This window comes from Pleurodeles waltl, chromosome 1_2 (assembly GCF_031143425.1).
Source record: "Pleurodeles waltl isolate 20211129_DDA chromosome 1_2, aPleWal1.hap1.20221129, whole genome shotgun sequence".
NCBI lineage: Eukaryota > Metazoa > Chordata > Amphibia > Caudata > Salamandridae > Pleurodeles > Pleurodeles waltl.
This window is the reverse complement of record NC_090437.1, coordinates 703748419-703774060: the sequence shown is the minus strand read 5'-3', so window position 1 is coordinate 703774060 and position 25642 is coordinate 703748419. Positions and strand designations below refer to the sequence as shown.

Sequence of the window (25642 nt, the reverse complement as noted above, 5' to 3'; positions counted from 1 at the left end):
CCCAGGCCTGGAAGGCAGCAGGGTTTTGCCCTGTTAAGAGCCCTTAGGCAGACGCTTAGATGGCTCCCTATGGAGAATAGTAATTCAGTGCCTTATCCTGTCCCATTTAGATTATGGAAACTTACTAGTTTTAAGCATGCCCAGAGTATGTCATTAAAATGCTTCAGATGATGCAAAATGCAGCCGCTAGAGTGCTGTTACACATCCCTAGATCTCAGTTAGTCCAGTCAGAACTGACTCAACTACATCGTTTACCAGTGAAAAATAATTTATTTTAAACTTTATGTATAGTGCATAAAGTCAAACATGCCCAGAGACCGCATGTTCTTAGACATCTCATTACCCCCCTACTGTGTAACCTAAGATCCAATGATCAATGTCTCCTGGCTATCCCGACTATCCACAGATCTAGAAGTGGGGGTAGATTCTTTGCTCTCCTGGCAGCTAAACTGTGGAATTCTATTCCCCTGCAATTGAGATCTATCACCAACTTGCTTAGCTTTAGAAAGCAACTAAAGACTTTTCTCTTCACATAAGTAGTGTGGTCTGCCCGTGTAATTCTCCATGGGTTCTGTTAGTGCCGGGAAACCCTCATGGGTAGCTGTGCACTTTATAAATCTACTTAACATAACAGATAGAGAGCTGAATGGTGTCTGTAGGCAAGCACTTAAGAATAAAATTCACACAGCAGCACTGGTTCACTAGAACATAAATAAAAAAAAAAAAAAAAAAAAAAAAAAAACACAGAAGCCCAGAAATTGTTATGATGGGAAACCAATAAGCTCCAGGACAAACACAACCAGTCTCACCCCCTCTATCCAATTCAATACCCTTTCTCTAAAGCATTCCAATCCCAGAGAAAGACCAATATAACCAAACTCCAGTTTGGAAACCTGTTGCAAGGAATGTGTGCAGTTAATTAAAAAAATAAAAAAAAAAATCCCATAAAGGAGAGACAACGATCCAGGCCCCTAGAAGGTGTAGGAAGAGGGGACATTTTCCAAGCCCATGCTTTTCAGGGCCTTGTGCTCATGAAGCAAACTATTTACAGCCTCCAGTGTTTATTTTTGGGGAGGCATCTAACACAGTTAATACCACTTCATATTGTCAAATGTTGGCTTTGCATTGTTTTTTCTTAACCTGTAAATTATTATTATTATTATTTTTTTTAAACTTAGAAAATGTTCTCATCCTTCGAGGGCCCCACTGACGTGGTTGACCCGGGACCTGCATTAACGTCTGATCGGCATGAAAGGATCTATTCTAATCCTCTCTCCTTTCTAGATTTTATTAGATTCCTGCCTCAGTTCCATTCCCTGGTAACAACATATAACATTAGTGTACATTGAAAATGTGCAAAAAAAAAAAAAAAACATGCCACACATCACAAAATGTGCCGGTCTTACAGTGATGTTTAGAACCAGCAGCTGGCAGAAAATGTTCTCCTAGGACAGATCCCAACAAAGGCTGAGAAAAAGAAAAACTATTTCAGCTGCTTCTTAGGTTTTAAAGCTTTAACGTCATCTATGCTGTCAAAAGTATGCAAAAAGTGATGACTGGAATGCTTTAGTTAATCCAAGCCATTTGTAATTACACGGGCTGCGTCCCAATCCCTAGTTATTTTGCACACCATCCCATCTCACTTTGGACCCAGTTCTATGCAAATTAGTCTCAACCCTACTGGAAAGGGAACAATCCAGCCCAAAATGCCAAACCAAGTCGTTCCTTAACCGGAACACATGCAACCCAGGACCAGTTTGTCCGTGGTTATGGGTATAGTTTAGTTCCAGTAACACAGTGTGCACAGTGGCTGAGATTAATTCAAGCAGTCCATCTGTCTTTTTATTGCGGTCGCAATCTACATTGTAAAGGTACTAGGCAGGAAATACTTGCATTGAATATATTTTAGATCAGCTCCTACCTCCTCCTTAGTTTCTCTAAACGAAGACCTTGGACTTCTGGTTTTCGTCACAATTGAAGTCTTTGCCTCTTCTTGCTGTCCAAAGAGTTCCTCAATAGTCTTTGTATCAATTTGGTACTGATGCTGCCTTGCAGCCATGGTCCAGATGTTCATCTTGCCACGAACCTGCTCCTCTGGAATAGTTTTCCAGAAAAAACTGCGCAGCCTCTTGTTTCTGGAAATGCTGTTGGGTCCATTTGGGAGAAACGGTGGAGGCGGCGGAGGTCCAGGTGGAGGGGGAGGTGGCGGCGGTGGGGGAAATCCTGAAGCTGGAAAAGGACATGGCGGAGGTGGTGGGGCTGGAGGCGCTGTGGTCTCAATCATTAATTCAGCACTGACAGAGATATCTCCATTTTCTTTTTCATTAGCGAGAGAGACGCAGTTCATAACATGCATTTTCCTGCCCTCTAGGAAGGGGGAAAATTCTCTCGTTGAGAACCATAGAATGGAAGACTGATGGTGTTTCAGTGCCTCATGCAATGAGGGAGAGAAATTTGCAGGTCCATCTTTGCACCTGCAACAAAAGACAAAAGGTAATTAGAAAGTGACTTAGTGCTTTGCACATTAAAACCAAAAGGAACATGTTATGGACCTCACATTCAGTGATATAGGTGCTTTCAGAGTCATGCAGCCAGGAGCACAAACAGTTTGCTGTGATGCCTTTTTTTATTTTTTATACAAAGCCAGGCTATAAAGTGATACAGAGTAGTCAATCATGAATGCAAGAACGCTGCACCACAAAAAGCATAACACCACCGCACAACAGTGTTAGATGACTACAGCACGCTTCCGACACGTTCATATACAAACACTCAAGGATCTGGATGGCCTCTGAATGTGTGGATTAGGTTTATATTATATATTAGAGGAAGGAAGGTCTCGCACTGTCCCAATTTCCATGGCCTTAAAAGGCTTGTCAGCACCACAACACCCAGAAGTACAGGTCAAAATTACTTATGGCATGACTATACAGCAATGGAGCATTACATGCCAGGACAGACCGGGCCTACAAGCGTAGCCCTACCACTTTGATAACCTCTTTGCCAACATACCAGCCTTGTGTATTAAATATAATAGACACTAACATACGACGATCACATATAGCAATATCTCTACGCTCAGGCAAGCTGGAAACATGAGTACCTTACTATAATGTCCTGCTCCCCAGAGCCTCTCACACCGTAATAAAGAAGTAAGAACAATTCCTGCACACAAGTGAGCTCTTACCGATTGTATTAGGAATTGCACTTTGGCTTTGAACCAGATTTTGGTCGCCACCGTCAGCCCATGGCACGGAACTCACTGTGTATGCAAAACTCCTAACTTTTTACATCGTTTCAGGCTGCCCCAACAGTGTAGAAACACTTTAATAGCATGTTGTTAGAACTTACAATGAGACAGCGGTCTCTGCGCTTGAAGGTATGAACCACAATCACTTGTAGCCCAAACCTTCAAGTTACAGACAAACCAGCACCAGCTACATTATAAACAAAGGGCTGCAACCTACTCTGTGCATGTTCTGCACCTGGTTACAGTTGTATACTCGTGACTTGCAGGCAGAGTACAATACGTTTCCGCTGCCAGTGGGGTGCAGATTTAAACGAGGATAAGACATTTGGAAGTAGATGCCTAGTAAACCTTCTTAGTCACCTAGCACATATTATCAACGTGTATATTAATTTACAGTACAACGGCCCAACAAGTTGTTTTAAACTTTATGTTACAACCTCCCAATCTAAGAAGTGGTTTTGTTACCGATTTCAGGCTTAGTGGTGACTGGTACATCCGATGTGGGCTTTTAGCGGATTTTTAAACGTGGTTGCAATTGACAGAATGATACAAATTTGTCCCCTTGCAGTGGAAGGCACAAACCACCTCCAGGACAACACTTAAAACTGAAGCCTACAGGTGGCACAAGAAGCTCCCATGCTTCTGGACTTGAAAACACACCAGTCAACCACTGGGCATTACTACATCATGTTTTGTGGCATTGATGGGCACATGGGCAGCGCTGGTGATTTGAATACAAACCAATAGTTTCTCTTCAAGGAATCCTATAAATTATTACGGCTAAGAATTCCACATGGTAAAGTGAGGCACAGTGGCCTCAAACATACCTCAGAGAAACAAATCAAAGGGCTATTGTCTGATGCTTCGCACCCCTGTCCATTAAATGTGTTCGGGGAATTACAAATCCTTTGATTGACCAGATAAGGGAGCCCAGAATGCTTCATGGAAGATCTTCGTTTAGGCAATTGATCAGTCTTACAAAGAGACCATAAGACACAATCTGGACCATGGTTTCACACACTAGAACGCAGCCTATCTCAATCTCAAAGATGCTCTCTCACAAAGTTCATATTGGTGTCAAGTTTAATCAGAGATCAATATCTTTGAAATTCAACAGCAAAAACAATTTCCTCAGATGACTACAGTGACTTCTGACACAACGACAAAACATTTAACTTTGAGGGAACCTTTTTTATCAGTTTACAAAAAGTGTGAGTATTTGCCTGGTTTGTGTGTACAGCGCACTGGTGCTCTCTAAGGTGCTAGTCCTTCCCAACACCTGACAAATTATAAAAGTATTTAAAAAAAATAAGAGGCACCCAAATTTATACTCCAAAATGCAGTTACTTATTTTTTAGTGATATATTTTATTTCTAACAGTATTTTATGCCAAATATATGTAATTAGATACAGTTAAAATTTCACAATACTGACTAAGAGAATTTCCATAGATTTAATTGCAAACATTCATAATCAACTGGATTCAATAACATGTATTCCAATAATTCCTGTAGACATGTTTGCTGGATATGTTCACTGCTAATAAATGGAACGCTGGAATAGCCAACAAGTGTTTTGTAGCACCTGTCACTTTTTCAAGGCCTAAATTGAAGTTCAATTTTTTTCTCAGGCAACAATATCTGTTATTCTCCAAAGGCTTAATTTAATTTCGGACAAGCCAACCATTAGCTCTTTGAATTCCCTGGGACTTTTTCTGTAATACTTTTTTTCTGGGAACCTAGTCTTAATACAATGTTAAACACTTACAGTGAGAACAGTTTGACATACTTTCCAAACTACAGTGAGCATCTGGAAAGGTTGAGCGTGGTACAACGCATGATAAATTACTACATTTCTAGAGTTCAAATAATGTTATTTCTGTCCGAATAGTCTACAGGCTCAGAATAGAGCTTTGACAATCACAACAGAAACTAACTGGGCTATAAACACAGGCAGGTCATTCAGTGCCCCTTATTGTGCAGACCTTTGAAAGCTGAAATCTCCCAGGCAGCCATTCATTCTCAGTAACAAGCAGCAGCAGCTCCTCTGCTAGGGCGGAGGAGCATTGCACCCCACACCCCTGCCGCCAGCAACAGAAGCTGCAAAACCTTTAACAAACGAAACAATAATAAACCCAGTTTATTATCATTTTGTTTGTTAAAGGGGCGGGGCCACGGGGGTGACAAGCAGTGAGGGGAGTGCACTGTGCACTCCCCTCAGTGGGCATGTATGTTTATTCGGCCGTCTCGGGCCGGCCAAACATACATGCGCAGTAGGCTCTCTCCAGCCCAGCACTTTGTTGCCGGGCTGGAGAGAGCCTGCATGGGCTCCCAGTCTGCCTGGGAGCACCCTGAGTGGGTGCTCCCAGCCAATCCTGACGCTGCTTTATGCAGCGTCAGGATTGGCCGCAGGGGAGGCTGGGAGCTTGTGCCTGCGACGGAGGAGAGGAGCAAGGTAAGTTATTATTTTATTATTACATTTTTGATGATGGATTGAAGCAGAGATGGTGAATACAATTTGATAATAACCGTCTAACTGGCAGGCCCATGCCTGTCATATCATGGATACAGTCAAAATCTGGAAACGGGGGTTTCTATCTGATAAGAAACTATTGGCTCATGATCCTCTCACGGTTGTATAAAGAATGAAAGCACACCTTACTATTCAAAAGAAAGTTTTTGGCTACTGGAGGATGGACTTCACCATCATGAAATTTAAAACCACATCAGATATCTTCGGTCTAGAGGCTGGCCTGGATATCCAGCATCAGACTAGTGGGCACTGCTTCATTACACTGTAGAGCTAGGCACTGGAAAGGTTTCCACAATAAATCATAATAAATTCGTACAGATCCCTCGTGTCAAGAATGCCAACTCTTCAGTTTTCCTCCTGATCAAAAATCTTTGCCCTCAACAGGACACTGCATCAATTTGGTGCCACTGGTGGTAACTGTTGACAAAATATATGTGCATTCCAAGCAATTTTGTTTTAAAAGGGGGGAGGAGGAACACCACTCTGAAAGTGGGGTTTTGCACAGCCATGGTTGCTTCTATTCTGAGGAGTGAATGTGCATGAAGGAAAAAGGCTGTAAACCACTACATAGCTCTAACATTCAGAAACCAAGAGTTGTTTAGATAAAAAAAAAAAAATTACTGGGAAACCTACACACGTCAACTAAAAGTTAACTAGATGGAGCACTTCCTTGAAGTTTGCTACTCCTTGTGCAGTAGTTACTACTTCTGAACCTAGGAACCATGAGGCTGTGACTTGGCTCCCTATTTACTTCCTGTAGCTTCAACTACTTACCTCAAAAGCAAATGTAGATCACTGAACACTGAAGGTGGTCCAAAGGTCAAACCTTTGATGTCATTAGTTCTAAAAAACTGCATGATTTTATTTCCATTATTCTTACAATTTCGGTGAATTGATGCCCATAGGGAAACCTGTTTAATCCACGATTTTGGTCTTTTGCATTTGTATTAGCCCACTCGGGTATCTAGCTAATGGAATTGACTGCATTTCAGAGTTTGCAACTCGAACAAGCACTGTGCATGGTTGGAATGCTAAGTGAGAAAGTTTTTAGGAGAGGTCCAGTGTCCCTAGAAAAAAATGCATTGTTTGCCAATTATTTACAGTGAATAGTATCCAAGGTATAGTATCCAGGGGATTGCCAGCTGTAGAGGGGTCAAGGTTGCGCTTGGTTCAATTAAGATGCTTTTGGCAAAAAAGCATCTAGAAACAAACACCACGAAAGCAAATCAAACTGCAAATCGTGCATACTTTTTTTTTAAAGAAAATAATGGATAATAACGGATAATAATGGAATTATAACAAAGACAGCAGAGGATAATAATGGAATTATAACAAAGACAGCAGAGGTTAGGGAGACTCCTCATCAATAACAGAACAGTAGGTCGAAGCCCTTCTACAGATGAAGATATTTTTATGTAGCACATGATCGACTACTTCAGCATCATTTTAAGGCTATTTTGTATTCATCGGGCTGCTCTTGCCAGCTCAGAGGGGGGGAATTGTTTATTTTACTTAGCAGTTTACAGGTCAACACACGTAAAAATCATGTGTGTAACTTAGACCATGTGAAAGTCTCAGATGTACCGGAGATAGACCCCAAAAAATGATGTTAAAAATAGAAAAGATGGCCACAAGCGCCCAGAAACTAACAGCTCATTAATGCAACTGGTTGTAAGTAAATACTAGCTAAACAACCTCACGTCACCTTTGCCCCCACTCCTTATTCAAGGACAAGTATCCCATCAGACTTCAAAAAGCCTAAATCCCAGGGAGGTCAAGCTCAAGTCACCCAGATCAAATATATAACCAGCCGTTCCCACCTCCCGGGAGGACCAGGCCCAGTTATCTCCAACACTTGCAAATACCCTCCCCCAAATTAAGGGCCTGCTGGGATGGTTTCCTCTCTACAAATCAGTCAATTACTTATAACAAACATGCTTTGCCAAGGTCAATAGGCCTAGCACTAGCAAACATGCATATTGTATGTATTAACTTAATTATTTCTACAAACGTGTAATAGCAATTTAAATTTTAAAAACATCTAAAATTAGTTACCATTTGGTTCCAGAACTCGAGTTTAGAAAGAAACCTCAATGCCTCAAGTGCTGCAGTAGTACCCAGCAGAGGCTTTACAGCATAAAACAAGGGTACTGGAGATCGAGGTGCCATTCTAGAAATACCTCCAGATATGTGACATCAGCAGTTACTTTGTTGCACGAGCTCTACTGTTCTTGCCTAAGCTGAAATGGGACTTTAAGGCAAGGGGGAAAAAAAGCTTTTTTGGCGTATGTGGATTTCTTCGTACAATTAAAGAATGGGTCACATAAAAAAGATCCCAAAAACCAAAATGAAATTATACATAACACTTTAAAGTACTCTCATCTTGAGTGAGTATGCATTAGTTAACTCTGAATTGCCAAATACATAGAGTAAAAACTCCTACTTCAAAACCTTACGTGAAACCTTGAACGCACCCACGAAAGAAAAACCAGTACAACTGGGGAAAGTCTATAAACTCCCATTTCAAGTATGCCAACTCCCTCGAACTCCAAGTTGCCATGCCAAAACCTCATAAAATCCACTGCCTTGAAGCGAACTAGAGCTTGCCACTAAACGGGTAATTATGAAGAAATCCTGCTGCTCAAAAACTATACTGAGATTAACTCGGTAATTCAATAAGAAACCACGCTTTGCATCTCACTCCTTGTTGTCATGACCCCACGATTCCAGTAGGGGGCGGAGTGGTATATGATAGCTAGCAGAAGCATCTATACAATTAGTCAATCCAAGACTACAACACCCAGAATGCATTTTATCAAATCAACATCTAGGGCTAGAAACGTTGTGCACAGACGACCTTGTGGGAGGTGGTGATGCTATACCCCACGTTTCCCTCACATATAAATAAGGACCCAGACTATGGGGTTCACTACTCGTAGAAGTACTCGGGTGCAAACGACCGGTCCTTCAAGAAGGAACTGAAGATGCAGCCCTGCTGACCCGAGCCACTGCAAAGCCTACATAGGGCCTACTTTAGTTTACAGAATTGTACAGTTCAAGTCTCCACACGCACAGGAAGCTCATCGCTGAAAAGGGCAATAATGGAATAGGGGAGCATTTTTCGCCTAGTTTCTCAATTACCCAAAACAGTGTTAAGTCTCATCAGGTAGATAACATTCGTCTACCTGTTTTCTGGTTCTCTAAGCGTCTCCCACATCAAGTGGTTTTGTGACAACATGAAAAGTACAAAAAAGTAGTTCGCCAAGACATTACTACATCTCACCTCGTCTCTCGGCCACAAATTATGTGCGCTGCCTTCAAAAAACAGCAACAAAAAACGGCACTGCTGCCAATTCGTGGGATATGAAAACTAAGATACAACAGAAGTTACAGTGAGTCATTAGAAAATTGACGCTCCTTAAAATCTTACCGCCTTGTCCACAAGAGCAAATACTGCCTAAGAAAACTGGCATCTTTCACTATCACTAGTCAAGGAGAGCAATAGTGGAAATCAGCGTTTCCAGGCGAAGGAAGCACGCCATACTGGGCCCTCGCACGGGCGATCCTTGCAAACTGTCCATGCCACAGTCGCAGCCTCGACGAGAGGGAGCGCCGACCGCTCTATAGAAATCGCGTTTCAGGGAGAGACATGCAAATGCGTGACTATTCCACAGCGACGACGACGGACAGGCACGACGAGGCCCCATTATGGCTACTAACTGCCGCTCCCCCCTTCACTACCGAACAGCTGAGCAAACCAGGATGGGCGGTTGAGTAAAGAGACGCGACAGGTTACAAGGCCGGTAAATCACTCTGCCTTACAACAACCAGTGTGAACTCGGACTCCAATGCTTAAACTAAACTTCCCACAAGCCAGTGAGCCTACCGTCAGCCAAGAGAGGCCACACTTCGCCATATAAGCACTACGCTATACTACACAGTGGAAGGGGATTTATGTAAACCTACGTAATGCATGAGGACAGACGTATATCCAGCCTACGACCGGTGGCGTAACGCAAAATGAGTGATCTCTGCACTATGTAGACCCCTGAAACTCCTAGCTCACTGATATTCATAGTCCATGGGCTGACTGGGGGTCCCAGAGCGGCGAGGGGGAGCCCCTGAAGCATGGGGGTCTGCATTACGTCCTTGCATATGACCGGCACAAAGTCTCAAACTCCTTAAGTGGCAGGGTGGGCACTGAAAAACATGCTGAACATGAATGGGGCGTCCCCCGAAAGAGACACCACCCCCATCCAAGGGCCAGCATGAAAAAGAGAGAGGGAGTGCCCGGTCGTAGGAGAGACTAACACTCGACTTGCACCCACACACAAGATAAAAGCGGAAGAACTCTCAACCCCTACCACCATCTGGAACACACGCTCAGTCGCAGAAGGGAACGTGCAAGTTAAGGGTTTCCTGGTAGCAAAAACCGGGACATTTTGCAAAAAAGGGACTACATTTTTACACCAACAGTACGCTGTGGGATGACAGCTCTCATCAACATAGTAACACAAAAGAGGCACTATGAAAATAAGTAAAATGCAATTTTCAAAACCAGCATTATACCTGTTAATTCGATTTCTTACTTATAACAGCTGCTAACTAGCACAGCTTTAGAACACCTGAAAAAGTGCCTTTCACTGTTTCAGTCGCCCCCTCAAAAAACGGGAACAGAAGCCAAATTTGACAGCTGGCGAAAAACCGGGACTGTCCCTGCAAATCCGGGGCGCGGGACGCCTGGTCACTCTACAGGTGTGGCTGACTGAGGCAGAGCAGTCAGTAAGTAGTGTAACATAAAAAGTTGGGCTCCCTCGCCTCTCTCACAAATATTCATTGGCTGTCTGAAGTGGAAGGCCCAGTGGGATTACAAGATCCTCCCCCCCCCCCACCCCCCCCCCCCCGCAGTACGAGGGCCCCCCGAGCCACCCAGCTCCAGGAGCCCTCAGCACAGTATCCTGGCACAGGAGATCCTCGGCGAGTTTGGTTGGGGGCCCTCCGTGCACTCTGCACCCCTCCCCCCACCCCCTTCACGTTTCGTTCGCCACTGGGAAGGCCATCCTCAATGTCTAACTGAAGTTGCATGAATATCCCGAGTTAGATTACCACCACAGGTTATGTGGGATTGTCACAATGCACGGCTACCTCAGGAGGGAGGGAGGGATGGATGGAAAGTTCAGTGAGGCAAGGAAACCATTTCACCGAATCACTAGGAAGGTAGAGCACAACCTAAGCGCGTCTAAGTAAAAGCAGCCAATAAATTGCTGTCTTTAAACAACATGTGCAGTCCCCCTTTATCGAGACACGGGTGGCAGACTGGTGAGGGTACCGCCTCTGAAGACTAGAAACACTAAAAAAATGTGAAATACACTGGACACTTCCGATTCAATACATTTTACCAACCAGCGAAACTAACGGGCTGTGCACAGAGGAAACCAACATTAAGCCTCTCTCTGACCTCACTGGCAGTGACCCGGAATTTGAACATCTCGCGCCTTCGCCTGTGAATGCGCGGGGTGGTGTGCGTAGGAAAACCGACAGAAAGCGCTTCTCCTGCAGGAGGCACATCACAGACAGAGCCTTCTAGGTGCAGAGAACAAACAGTTCAACCAACAAACTGCAGCTGAGAAACTGAAAGACGACAAACAAACGCAATCAAAGAGCTCAGGCTCCCACCCAGAGAAGTCTAATGTGCCCTTGTTACTAATTGACAGGAGAGGATCCCGACGCTTCCCTCCGACACAAAAGAGTAAACAATGATTAGAGAAGAGCATCGTTTATGGCACTGCTCATTGAAGGGAGTGGTCGGGGGCTTAACAGGACCTCTGGATGTTAATCTCGTCTAAAGTACTCAGGGATGCAGCAGAGCCTTTCAGTGAGTGAGTCATGAAGTGCGGCTGATAGGTGAGGCAAGGGCGTAGCTTCGCCAGAATATACTAACAAAATGTATTTTCTGGTAAACAGTTGGGTACAACTGCTTTCAGTCTGGAATGGTGAGGCGTCTGTCGGAATTCTATGGGAATGGTTATATACACACAGGCAGAAACTCTCTCTCACGCTCTCCCTCCCTCTCCCTCTGTTTTCAGTCTTCAAAGATGTTGGTTATCTTACAAAATACTGTTTTCAATCACTCAGTACCCCTCCGTGTTCCTTTCCCTTTTTACTGCCCCCCCTCATGCACCCTGCTTGTCGAGCAATGTATTTTAAAATAATATACCACCGTGATTGTTGGAAAATTTGACCCTCTCCCCCTCTCATCCCCCTTCCCCCCAATCTTACTAGCCAAGCTACGCCCGTGAGGTGCAGATTCGAAGCTCGGGAAGGGAATTCATTGTGGTGGTGAACTCACTGTGGTGATGTTTGTGGTTGAATGTGTTTTGCTTTATCACTAGCATAACAAGTGTCCTTGCATCAGTGAGAGACTGTCTTCCCCAGTTGTGTTCACTCAGAAATATGGAATTAGCAGTCAGCAGCCACATACCATTGTTGGGGAGCAGAAAGGGGGCTCTGTAACGGTCCTGCTAACCACTTCCAGACCGGCATGGTGAGTGCAGACAAGGCAAGCTAAGGGAAATGGAACTGTGACTTGGGGGTGGTGGGGTCTCCAAGTGTCCATTACCAATCAGGCCAGGTACACTCTGAAGAAGTAAGCACACAAGATCAATTAAAATCAACAGGTAAGTGGAGTCAAGACCACCCTAGACAGATTCACCTCATAAATTTAGCAACCGCCGAGGCAACTGGTGGTGCCTGTACATGTTTTTCATAACGTTCACTCTTGGCACCTACACCTTTTTCTGAGATGAGTAAGAGGTGAGGTTGGGATTGCTGGCAGCTGCCTTACTCTTCTGCGCTGGGTCGAGAATTGTCCCGTGGATCCCTAGTGTGACCTGCATTGAACTCCCAGGCAGAGCCAAGAGCCCTTCCTCTCTGTAGCAAGCCCAGACAAAATTAAGTTGAGGGATAACTAGCTGGGATTGCCAGCAGCTGCCACCTCCTGTGCTGGGGTGCTGGGGTGAGGATTGCCCCACACACTTTGCAGCATGATCTGCACTGAATTCCCGGGCAGAGTGGAGAAGCCCAACTCTACGTAGCGAGACCTGACAATTTGAAGTTCAGTGATATCAATCCACTGGTTGCCCTCAATTGTTAGCCTTTTTCCTCAAAAGAGAGGCAACAATGCTCCGAAATATTAGAAACAACTAGGTGTGCCCCTAAACGCTTCCTGGGTCACGGGACCCAAGAAACCTGTCAAAGTAAAAAACAAAAATGATCCCTGCTAAAGAACTAAGAGAATATCATTAGAAAGAAAGAAAGCACTAAAGAATATCGTAAATAAGACAAGAAGTAATACAATGGAGGCATGGGGGGGGGGGGGGGGGGGGGCTTATGGACATGCACAAACGTGCAGAAAGAACACCGACACTAGGCAGCGATTAGCTGTCCTCTGTACAGTCTGGGGTTAACTCCAAAACTAAGAATGTGTTGGTGAGACTCCTTTTCAAGCTCCAGAAACTTTAAGTTTTAATGACAAAATCCACCATAAGCCAGGTGGAAATCGCCAGCTCTACAACCCTCCTCTTCTCTTAGTAAAAACAAACTGCATCTACAACCATACCCAATGGTAGAAAAAGAACATAAGCATATACTGACGAGATACACTGATACACCCTGCAACCAACATTAGTTTGCAAATGGTCAAAAATGCAACATTGATTCATACTGATCTGAAAATCATGCACTATGCAAACTCTTTCCAACAAATAGTTTTTTGGGGAAAAAAGTATCCATACATCTATAATAAAAAAAAAAAAATTTAAAACAAAGAAAAAACAGGAGGAGGTAAAACGATCTACCTAAACTAGACTCTCAAATGGTTTGTCAGGTCAAACTATTAATTCATTAAATGCGTCCTACGCCATGAGTTTAGGCATCATTTCAAAAAGCCCAACACCAACCGAAGATACCGCCAACCGTCTACCCCAATATATACAACATTGCACCATGGAGTGTTGGTATTTACACCTCACCTCCCATCTTTCCACACTGAACAATAAAAATGCAATCACGTATACTGCATATACTGAGAAACACTAAAGGCGATATAACTTATGGAACACAAGATTATGTTCCTCTATAGAAGAGACGCCTTCAATTGGAGAATTGGGAATAGTGCAGTGTTAGTAACTTGTGTGTCCTCGAGCCAGTGTGATCAAGGTGGTGCTAGCTTGTCTCTGGCAAAGCCCTATACTTGTCCTTGCGCAACATAGGCAAGAGGTGGCTATCAGAGATTACTGTCCATAAAATGATGGTCCTCCTAAGTGATGAACAACTAGCCATCTTAAATTTTCATTTGCCCACAATTAAGGACTAACATCTCATCTCCAGCTGCTTCATAATTAGCAACGCTCTTCAGGAGGCATAAAAAAGGAAGTGAAGTATTTTTTTATGAGATTAAATCCCATGTTCTGATCAATTCCCTTAAAGAGTAGCTTTCCTATATAGCAAGGATTATAAATTACATGTCAGAAAGAAGTGCAGACAAAGCCAATAGATCTCACCTTTGAAAGGTATTACCCAAATCTTTGACTACCAGTGCTCTTTGCCGATGCTGAACAACTTCCGTAGTAAAGGAAAAAACAGCTGGAGTTGCCAATGCCAGGCATCTTTGGCAGAAAAAAAAAAAATAGTCAAAATGGCCAGCCCAGTGGTATGATGCAAGAGCACGCTTGTGTCATGTGTGCCATGATTCTGCAGTGGTAATTTGGTTTACTTTTATTTTTTCAAAAATGAAAAAAAAAGCTTCACGGGCGGTTTGAGGGGTGGGGGAGAAGAGAATCAATGCTGCCAAGTACTGGGGGGGGGGGGGTGGCGGATGGGGTTAGGGGATGAGAGGGTTAAAGCTGCTCACAGGGGTGAAAGAAAACACACACACACTCCCATGTAGTGCTTAAGAAAAATAAATACCTAGTTCCCTAATGCCCGCCCTGGAAGGATACAAGTCAGGGAATCAAAAGGAAGGTAAATAAGCTCTACTCCAGGAGTGGGAAACTCAAGGAGAGGAAGGAAAGCTATTGAATAAGAAGCAAGCAAATGAGACTGACAGGAAGCAAACTGATGAGGAGCGATGCACTGACCCAAATCCACAGTATTAGTATCCTATACTATAGGTATTTAGACAACAGGAAGCTCAAAGAAGTCTGTAGGCGAGACCTAATCACGCCTTTACTCTGTGCTATGAAACTAATTTTACCTTTGCAACCATTAGTCAGGAAATCTGAGAATGCTCACATGAATTTATTTCAAATATTTTACTGGCTTAGGAAATGTTTACTGTGAATGTTATTTTCCATTTCAGCAATTGGATCACTGGGAGGGTCCCAGTGTGTTTGGTTAACTTTTCTATCAGCTCAAACATGTACATCCTGTGGAAAAATACATGAGCTGGAGCTCGAGTGGGGGCTACACAGTAAAGCTGAGAAGAAAAACTCTTGATGGGAGTGGAGGCTTTTGGGTAGGTAAAGTGACACCACAGCAAAAACTGAATTGCCTGAATGTGTTTGGGCAAGATTGGGTTGTAGGTGCAGAGAGCAGTGCAAACCCACAGCCACATGTTCAAATCCTGGCAATTTTGGTCAGCCTTTTATCTATCAAAGCTCGATAATTAAGCACTATTGAGTTCAGAAATAATTATCGTCTGTTAACAGCACCTAGACAGCACTCCAGTGGGAGTGTGTGCTCTGTAACTGCACTAATCGTAGTGTTTGAACAGTCTCTGGACTGTATTTGAAGGAATGTAAAGCTTTGATAAGGCCACTTAAGTTTAGGTTGAATAGAATATTTGATTCTCAGGTATTGTAATTCCCCTTAGAAGTTCCAGGCTGGAGAAAGACGTGTGTAGAGCTGAAAGAAAATTCCCTATGATTGAAGCAAATAACAGATCTGTTAAATGGAGCAAAATCATTTACAAGCCACAAAAGGCTGAGTCCGGAGGTGAAAGTTAAAGAAAAAAAATGCAGGTTCTCCCGAGCAGTGATTAGGTCACCAAATATGGGGGGGGGCACTTAAATCTGTACATTGTGGTCTCCATTGAACCTGCAGTAAAGAGACCATGCAAGACATTTCAACAGAAAGTAGGAGTTAAAGTAGAGTTTAATGTTAAAGCCTGGTTCTTCAACTGCTGAGTCCACAGCCCATGAAAGCAGAGATGGAATGCACCACTATGGGGAAAAGGTGGCACCTTTCATGGACAGCTTCGCTAAATATACCCGTCTGACACTGTGTGGCCACCCACATCATCCAAGGGATCTCTCTGTAGCACACAAACAGTGATGCAGGAAGAGGGGTTTAAATGCCAGTGTTATCCTGATCAGTTTTCGTTGAAATGCCCAATTTCAGGGCACGTGCTTCCCACCACAGACTTCAATAGCCTTGTAATTCCCTTGCTTAGAAATACAACACTTACACTAGAAAATTGGAGGCAAGCAAAACAATGTCTAGTCAGGCATCCTATCATAAGCTTAAAAAACGCTGGTGGTGTCAACCGTGTTTAATTTGTCACAAGATATTTTAAAAAAGTGCAAATGACAGAGTTTTTATTCGGAGCCTCTGACGAATGCCAGATCTGCCGAATCCCAAGGCTGCCTCGATTCCAGTTTCTATCTCCAACGCCCCCACTTCCCCTCTCCATCTCATTCTTGCACGTTCTAGCTCAAACCCCGAATTTACCATTCGTCACCGTTTTCCTGTCTTTATTTTCTCCCTCATTTCTTCTTCTTCTGCCTTTGTGTATCTTGCTCGGTGAAAAGTATGTCCAGGTCTTCCAAAATGAGCACTAGAGCCTGCCACCCGCACAAATGAACCACTGGTACATCCTTCAGAGTCACACTGAAACGATGCCGCTTTTCACTTCTAAAACGACGGGCTCCGTTGCACCGGCACGACAGCCAGGTCTGCTCTGTGACCTTAAAATTGACAGGACAGATCGAAAATGCTGAAACAGGTGTGGCAGGCCCATTGCTTTCTGCGAGTCAGTGAAAACAAGCAGATTACTACTTGAAGGAGGGGGTGGGGCGAGGCGAAGCTTCTAAGACATCAAAGGCATCACGGACCTCGACAACCACCTGTCGCATAACACACCAATAACACAGACTGGGTGTCGTGGATGGAAACTGCAGCACAGAATACAGGGTGGCACAACAGGTGCATGCAGGCACCTACGGCAGGTTTTAACCAGCTCTGAAATTCGTGCCTCCAACAACTGTCCACTCTTTGAATAAGGTGGCGTTTATGACCCCTTGGGTTTAATCAAACTTTGCGTACAGGGCAACTTTTGTCTCCTTCAACTGTGCAGCCTGTGTTGGGAATAGGTGAACTACGCCTCCTGGTGTGCTCCCGATTTTCGTCACCACCCAAACACACCAAAATGCTCAACTATCTGATGTGCCAGAGGAAGTTTAACGACGTGTAAAAAGCACAGGGATACACACCCATACGTGGACACACCATGCACTATATTGCACGGGATGCCACCGTCAATCGTGAATCTATATATATTTAAAAGCAAATAAGTGTCCAGTGGTGGATCACATGTCTGGTCTTTTCTGCTGGTAGACAAGCACCAAAATGAACCAGAGCACGAAAAGGATGAATCTGACAAAGTTTACGCAACCGCTTAGTACAACTATTTTGCTGTGCCTCAACAACGTAACGCCAGATGGTTACAACCACCACAAGCGAGAAGGAAGTAAATGAAGCAGACATTGCTTCTATGGAGGAGTCACCAAGATGTTGCCAGAAAGTTCAAACATCAGGCCTCTAGACTGGCAATTTTAACAAACATCGGCAATGCCAATCAGCCTTGCCAGTGAAGACCCATTGGCTTAGCTGATACACTTTTTAGTGGAGGTCTGGTTGAACTGTAACATTAAAAAAATAAATATTTAAATTATTAAAACACACACAAGAAGGGGTGGGGGAGCAGTGCTGGAGCAGAGGATGTGGGGGAAGCAATGAAATGCCACCACATCAGTGGGGTGATTTAATATTTTTTTTAAAACTGAGTGGGTCGGAGATGAGTGGGGTAAGCAATGGATGCGCCGGGAGTGGGAGAGCCACATAGAAAGCAAATGAGGGCAGAGGAGTGAAGGACAGGCAACACTCAGGAGAAAGGGACAGATCAAGGACACACATGCACTCTTACTGGGTGCTATATAAAAACAAGTTCACAGAAAGTAAGCAGTGAAAACTCACAATTCATATGAACAAAAGATAGAAAGAAGAAATGCTCCAGAAGGACAAGAAAGAATTAGGGTGAAAGCCATCAAATTGGAAGCAAGAAAATGATATGGATAAGAAAGTAATCTAATCAAGAACAAACATCGATTCACAGCCCACTATATCTATACTTTTTAATGCCTTAGACCAGTGGTTCCCAACCTGTGGTCCAGGGACCCCTGGGGGGTCCGTGACTGCTTAGAAAATTAAATAATATTAACAGATTAGGTTCCCAGCTTTCCATAGTGACTCAGTGGGGGGTCCCCGATTCCAATAATGATTCAGTGGGGGTCTCTGGGTTCCAGTAATGGTAAAGTGAGGGTCCACAGAAGTAAAAAGGTTGGAAACCACTGCCTTAGACAATAGGTCTTAATAACCTGATATCTAAACAAGAAAAGTCAACAGTCAAGGGCTGCTGGTGGAACATTCTAACAATTAAAACTCAAAGTACATCATTGCCAAGCACTGCCCACTGTACCTGGCTTTTGTTGACCTATCAACAGCATTTGATTGCACAACAAGACTAAACCCTGGTTGAAGCTGTTAGATCTGGGGTGTTGAGGTTGCACCAGTGAACCTTTTGCCAATTCTCCATAAGAATCTAGCTGCTAAAGTTAGATTTGGCCTGGCAGGAGAAATGTCAAACATCTTCTGCTTAGCTAAAGGGGTGCATCAATGTTGCATTTTGCAACTGCTGTTGTTTATCATATTCATCAAGAACCCGAGTTCTTTCTTTACAAATGCCACCAGTGATAACCCGAGGAAGGTAAATTCATCAGTCTCAGCACTACTCTATGCAGATGACACAGTACTTATGGCACGGACCCCTCCGAGAGCACTTTGCATATTGGTGGAGTCCTTTGTGACTTTTATGAGTACTTTAGACTTGATTACCAGTTTCTCCTTCCTTCATGACATGTAACTCAAGAAGGAAAAGTGTTTCCAAACTATCGACCAGTAGCCAATCCCTAGGTAGCGAAAGCAATTTTTGTTACCTAGGCATTGTCTGACTCCAGAGGTTCCTGGCAGCCCCAGGTTAACAACTCGCACCTGAAGCTCAGCAGGTCAGTTGTAGTAGTAGCCCCTCTCCCCCAGACCACAGGCCTGAGGAGGGGGGTGGGGGTGGGGGGAGAATCTTTTCTCCCTATCTGAATATATATATATATATATATATATATATATATATATATATATATATATATATAAATAAAATTCTCAGTGCGTCTCTGCAGCTCTGTGTGGTGCAGGGGTTTGGGGCTAACATAATGTTACCTCCCTACAGACAGAAGAAAATCGTATATGTAGGCTGCTCGTTCATCTCCCCCCACCAGTTCCCATTTTGCTATCCGTTTAGAGTTAAGCTTACACTATATATATCCGATCAAGCAAATCTGGCCCAACTTTTGCTTTGTGTTAGTATTTGGGGCAACAGCGAGGCCAGCTCAAACAGGAGCATTATGCTGGATTGTCTCAAATTAGAAAAGGGTTTATTAATTCCTTCGTTAGGGTACATTTCCAAGACTTTAAATTAATTAAGTTTGTCTGACATGTTTGATGCAACTTCCACCCTAAGATTGACAAACAGGAGGTTAGTTCAATTTTTAACAACTTTGTCAATCTCAGAGACTGTACATTGAACTCGGCCAAAGTTCCATTAGAGATTATATTATGATTTTAGCACCTGTTGAGTCGGATGTATTTAACCCTAGAGCTCCTAGTTGAAAGAAATCACTTCTCTTCCGTTTTAGGGCTTGCACAGTGTGGTGACTGTTGCGCTTTTCGGAGGCTCAAAGCTCTTTGGGTTCTTTCGCATTAGTCTGCCCATGTGATTTGCTGTCTGAACAAACTGACATATTTTATATTTTTGGGGGAAATTCTTCAGATTTTTCCCTTTGTTTTCCTAAAGCCAATCACAAACCATTTAGGGGACCAAACGTGCAGGAACATGTTAGTTCATCTTCAGCTTCTAGGCAGCCCTGATGTCTGCAATAGAGTTTTTTCCTTTCTTAAAGTGGCAGCTAAGTGTAGGAAATAGATGGAGGAGTGAGCTTCAGGCTCAAGATACATCCATAGCTCATTAGGCCTTTATAGTCTGTTGTCATTCAACCACTTCTTTTAACCTTGGTATATATCATAAATATAAGGAGATCATTAGGCAGCACCCTACAATCCTACCATGGTCTTGAAGGTCTTTGAACCCTCCACACCTGCAAAGCTCTAGGTGATTTTAAGTACGTATTCATGTGTAGATTAGTCTTCAATTATTACATGACCCCGTATATTGGACTTTGTTACTATTATTATTTAATTACAGGTTTTATTTACTGCATTTATCTTAGAAATGTGTTTTACTGCATTTATCTTAGAAATGTGCCTCCGTAGATCATGGGCTCTTAGCTATTGGCCTTGTTCTATTTCCTTTCTTAAAAAAGAAGAAGAAAAAAAAAAAAAAGAGGAATAAATAAAATACATAGATAAATAAATTAATATGACAGTTCCTGTGGGACCCTGACTTCAGGGAGAAGCAGGAGGCAACGTATTGGCAGCCTGCAGGACTTTTGTCGGTTCGTAAATCAGCAGATATAAGCTGTGTGAACAGCACCAAATAGAGAGGTAATTGAAAAGGCTGCTTTAAGGAGCAACTTACTGGCGGTAGAATTTGCAGTATCATAGTGGTGGTCTTGCTTGGGGCAGGAAAAGAACAGTAGACTTGCCGTTTATCCACGTGAAATCTGGGCTGCGTGCTATAAAAAAACGTCTTTATTATTAGTTGTTAGAAATTGGGTCTCAAGTTGACAGAGGTTTGACCTCTGTCCAAGTAGGGCCCACAATCCTAGTCAGGGCAAGTGTTTTTTTTTTTTTTTTTATCTCATTGGGAAAGAAACAGACTGTATTAGCATGGGTGACGGACGATAAAAGCACAACACCTTCAATATACATGATATAAACTCTTGGAAAGAATCAATGGTTTTAATCCAGCTATTGGCCGGAAGAATGTGAGATAAAGGTCAAAAAGCCACCAAAACACTACATCATCACAATAACCTTTTTAGTATTTTTATTGTGTATTGTGTTATTTTTAGACTAAAAGTTTTGGATGATGTAGCTAGTGGAATGGATAATGAGTATCAACAAACGTCAATAGTATTTTAAGCCTATTTTATTAAATATTTATGAGATTCTAAATATTGTGGTTGAAGTATAATTGGTTACTTTTGATACTGAAGTTATATTTGTTGTTCTTAGGTTGATATTTAAGAATCCAAATAGAAAAAGCTTGGATTTTAACAAAAAGCCAGGGAAAAACTTTTCTTGTTGCACTGCCACCTAGCAAGCATTTTAATTTGGAATTTTTAAAATTGATTATGCTGGTATCATTATTGTTGGATTTCTTGTAGGCATTTCGTTTAAAAAAAATGTGTTTTGTGGATGCTGGATTGTTCAGTAAAAAGCCTCAATGCTCTGCAATTCGTCAGTACAGCACGCACATCACCTTTAAAAAAATACTCATGATGACAGCTATTGTTATAAAGTTGCTATGGCAAATGCTGTATTGTATATCTTATGATTTTTTAACAGTGGAATAAAGGTGCAATATATGGAAACAGAAAGAATAGCAAACAGCAGAATAGCACATCATCGTCCTGGTTATTTCTGAATGATCAAAAGATCCAGTATGCTAGAATGGAACTGAGTTTGCTGGCATTGGAGTAACATCGCGATCAGTGCAAATGACCGCTGCTCAACTTCTGGCCATTTAGGAATGAGCAAAATGTATGTATCAACATGGTGACGTAATGAACATGCAAAATGATTGCTTTAAGTTTATAAGTCCACCGTTTGTTAGTACTGTGGCAAAGTGCGTAATTATGAATGCATCTTTCATTTTACAAAGACTGCAAATTGCAGTAAGGAATGTAGAACTCTATTTTTAAAACAATTACACAGAAACTTTGCTAGGAAAATGTATTAAAATAATGTCTTCACTAACTAATACAGGGAAACAGCAGAAATGTTTTAAACGTTGACTTGCAGCTGAATCAAACAGGGTCGATGTTCAATTTCAAAATGTGTGTTGGAAAATAAGTTAGGAGGGTCCGAGGGCCTAAAACAAGGACTCCTGTTCATCTAAAGATGGAGAACTTTCAGTCGATTACTCCACCGATCTGGCCAAGAGACTCACCCATCAACTAGCACGATACAATCCATAGAAGTTTGATTCTGTCAGTTCTCTGCTTGTAGGAAGTGTTTAAATGTCATCCTAACCTTTGGCCTCATGGAGCCCATACAAGCCTCACGAAAGAGCCTTCAGAATTGCTTCTTCACAGGCAAACTGTATAGAAAACACCAGTAACAATGAAGACTGACTAATCCATGCATCCATGTCAGCTGGTTGGCTCACAACTGGGACGCTAAAAAAGCCACACCTTTTTAGAGAGGGAACTTTATTTTTAACTGCAAGCCATCTGAACGTGGGGCAGATGTTCTATCACAGGTCGGTAATCGTCATTCTCTTCTAAAACTCCAAAATTGCATCCAGAGCTGCAGTACCAAAAATGAAGAGTATGCAATAGCCCCTAACTGCGGTCTACCATGCTTCATAAAGGATTGTAAGCTAGCCCATTGACCACTTCGCAAATTTCAGACATTAAAGCCCCCTTCAAAAGGAGCCCATGAAGCCTCAACCCCCTGTTGTCCTCCCGACCAAGTGGACAGGGACTCTCTGACTTTCACAGGACACTACAACGGCTTGCTTCCACCATCTTCTTAGTGTAGGGACAGAGCATCCCCATCCCAAAAGAACCAAAAGTAAGCAGGAAATCTAACTTTCTAAAAGGTTTCATTCTCTAAAAATAAACGTCCAAGGCCCTTTGATCATCAAGGGTATCCAACTCCTACTCATGAAAAGAGAGAAAAGGCACATACATTGGCAACACAACATCACTCGAATAATGAAATACCACGGGCACCTTTGGTACAAAATCCAGACTAGGTCTTAAAACTACGTTGTCCAGGGAAAGAAAAGAAAAAAATCGTAAAGAACTAATCGCAAGAGGGCTCCAAGTTCTCCAGTCCTCTTCCTGGAGAGATTGATACCAATAATAAAGTGGTATAAGAAATATATCTCAAGTTCACAGAGCCCACTGGCTCAAATGGGGCTTTTTGAAGTGCTTGAAACACATGTGGACGGTCCCAAGGATGAAGAGGGGAATGAATAACTAAGATTTTACAGAAAATGTTTTAACAGCCTGGGTGAAAAGGAAACCAAAACTTACAGGTGTGTGCTCTGAAAAGCTCTTATAGCAGCCCACTGGGCACTCAGCGTGGAGACTGCAAGTCCTACTCGGAATCCATCCACAAAATTCTAATCCTGAAACTGAGTCACTAAAAACAGGGTTCAAATGTCTGGTTCCACACCACCTGTCAAAGTGCTGTAAATGTCTAGAGTAGGTTTTTAATGTTGACCAAAGTCTAGACGGCTCAATAAGTCCAGCCACCTTTGTGGAACAACCCAAGCTCGTTAACCAACTAGACTGCTTTCAATTAGCACCAACTGGATGAGAACATTATCCGATTCATGACATTCTCCATGTGTAGAAATAGTTCTCCAAAACTACTCTAGTCTTGCACTTGCTGATAAGCCCTACAGGAGGGGTGGGGGAAAAATCAACCAGTCAGTCAAGTATGGGAAGAACAAATCCCTTTTCCATGGATCAACCCCACCAGTGATGCCAATACCTTTGTAGACTGCAACAATTGTCCCATTGGACTCCCTTCTATGAATACTTCATGTGTAATTTCAAGGTATTTAACTCAATTATGTCTGCAATATACCAGCATCCCATTCATATCTTATAGAATTATACAAGAATGAGTACAGGACACTTTCCACCTGGTTTCCACAAATCCTCAATTTGCATTTTTACATACACAGCAAAATAAACAGTGAATAAATATAGTGCAACTGAAAGTCCTCAAACAAACAGTGAATATTCATACAATCATATAGAAAAGACACTGTGCGAAGTCCAAGTTTGTCGAACACAAGTAATTACATGACTGAGATGTTGTTTGAAGTGAGTCCCACAAGACAACTGTCACAATTAAGCACGGTTACCCTGGCCCTCGTGAGCATTTAAGGGCATCCTTGTGTTGTTTACACACTACCTTGGCAAAGACACTCCTCAAATGCCAACCCAAGGGGTAGAACTTGGAACTGGTAATGGTAGTCTCACACAGCAACCGAAGATACTTCTGTGACACCCAATGTACCGGTACATGAAGGGATGCGTCCAAGAGGTGTAAGGATGCTAAAAAGTCTAAAGTTTTAATGAACTTTAACATTGTTTGCAGGGACATCATTTTGAATTTGACCTGTGGAATGAAGCTCTTGGTTGCTTTCACATCCATAACCATTGCGAAATCTCCAGACTTTCTGCACCACTGTCTCACTCAAGCAGGCACGATCACCATCTTCAACAGTAAACAAGGCTCACTGTTTCAGCAGATCTTTCGGTAGAGAGGTAGATCAAAAAGTAATCACCCCTCCACAAAACCTTGCAACGGTTATCTCCTGAACAAGAAACTGCGCCTATCAACTTCTTCCCATTTGTCAGCACTACCCTTATACCTCAAGAAGAGGTAGACTGTCCGGTTCTCCCACCTGATATGGGACAAACAAAGAAAAATCCCCTTCTTCTTGTGGAGCCTATGGGAATGTCAAATTCTCCCTTAGGTGATGAACTTCCTTCATCTATGTCCCTTTGGCAATTTTGCCCTTGACTGCTTCCTCCTGTGGGTATCTGAGCTAAAAGCTGCCCTTCTTCCATCTCTCTGGGGGCATACATCTCTTCTAAATGGTACTTCTTAGCAGGCTTCTTATTCTGCTGTTCCATAATCCAAACAGGTATCAGGATAAATAAACACTCTTGGCTTGAACACAGTATTTTGTCAAGAATCAAGGGGGGTCTCCTGTCCACACAGCAGTGCAGATACTAATGCACTTGCCACGCTCCATGTCAGACTTCTGCCATCTTAGAATCGGGTGGCGGCCACATTAGTGAATAACCGTGTTTGTGACACCTTTTCTCTGATAAGAGGGAGCAGAAACCACTTCAGGAGAACTGCACCACTTGCAACTGCTACAACTTTCATCATGCGCTACCCTTTCGCTTCCGTGAGCCCACTAGAGCGGGACCGCCACGCTCGCAACATGACGGGGAAACGCTACAGCACGTTCTCCTACTGCAATAATACAATTACCAAATATCAATAAGAAAAATTCTTAGTTATCCCAGCGGCTTCATGAACACGAGTCACAGAAAGAAAACGCCAGGAGTGAGGGTGAAGTGGCTGCCTTTTCCGAGGCATGATGGGAGGTGTGGCATTAAGAAGCCATGTTGGTGGGTGGGGAAGCGTGTGAGACTTCTATGGTGTGGAGAGCAAACGCTGTCAGGATGCGGGAGATGAACGAGGAGGTAATGAAGATTACTAGTGGTACGAGTAAGGCTTACGTTAATGAACATTATCAGTAAGTAATCGAGGCATCACTGGCCAGGGTATATGGTCGGTTTATGTAAAACC

At 42.9% G+C, this 25642-nt stretch overlaps 1 protein-coding gene across 1 annotated transcript in view; it reads right to left on the bottom strand.

Moving 5' to 3' along the window:
* FHDC1 (FH2 domain containing 1) overlaps positions 1–25642 on the bottom strand; it is a 104081-nt gene that overhangs the window by 72864 nt on the left and 5575 nt on the right. Inside the window, exon 2 of the mRNA XM_069242763.1 lies at positions 1922–2474. Coding sequence (XP_069098864.1) covers positions 1922–2356 — 435 coding nt within the window. The 5' untranslated portion in view covers positions 2357–2474. The remainder of the gene's footprint in view (positions 1–1921; positions 2475–25642) is intronic.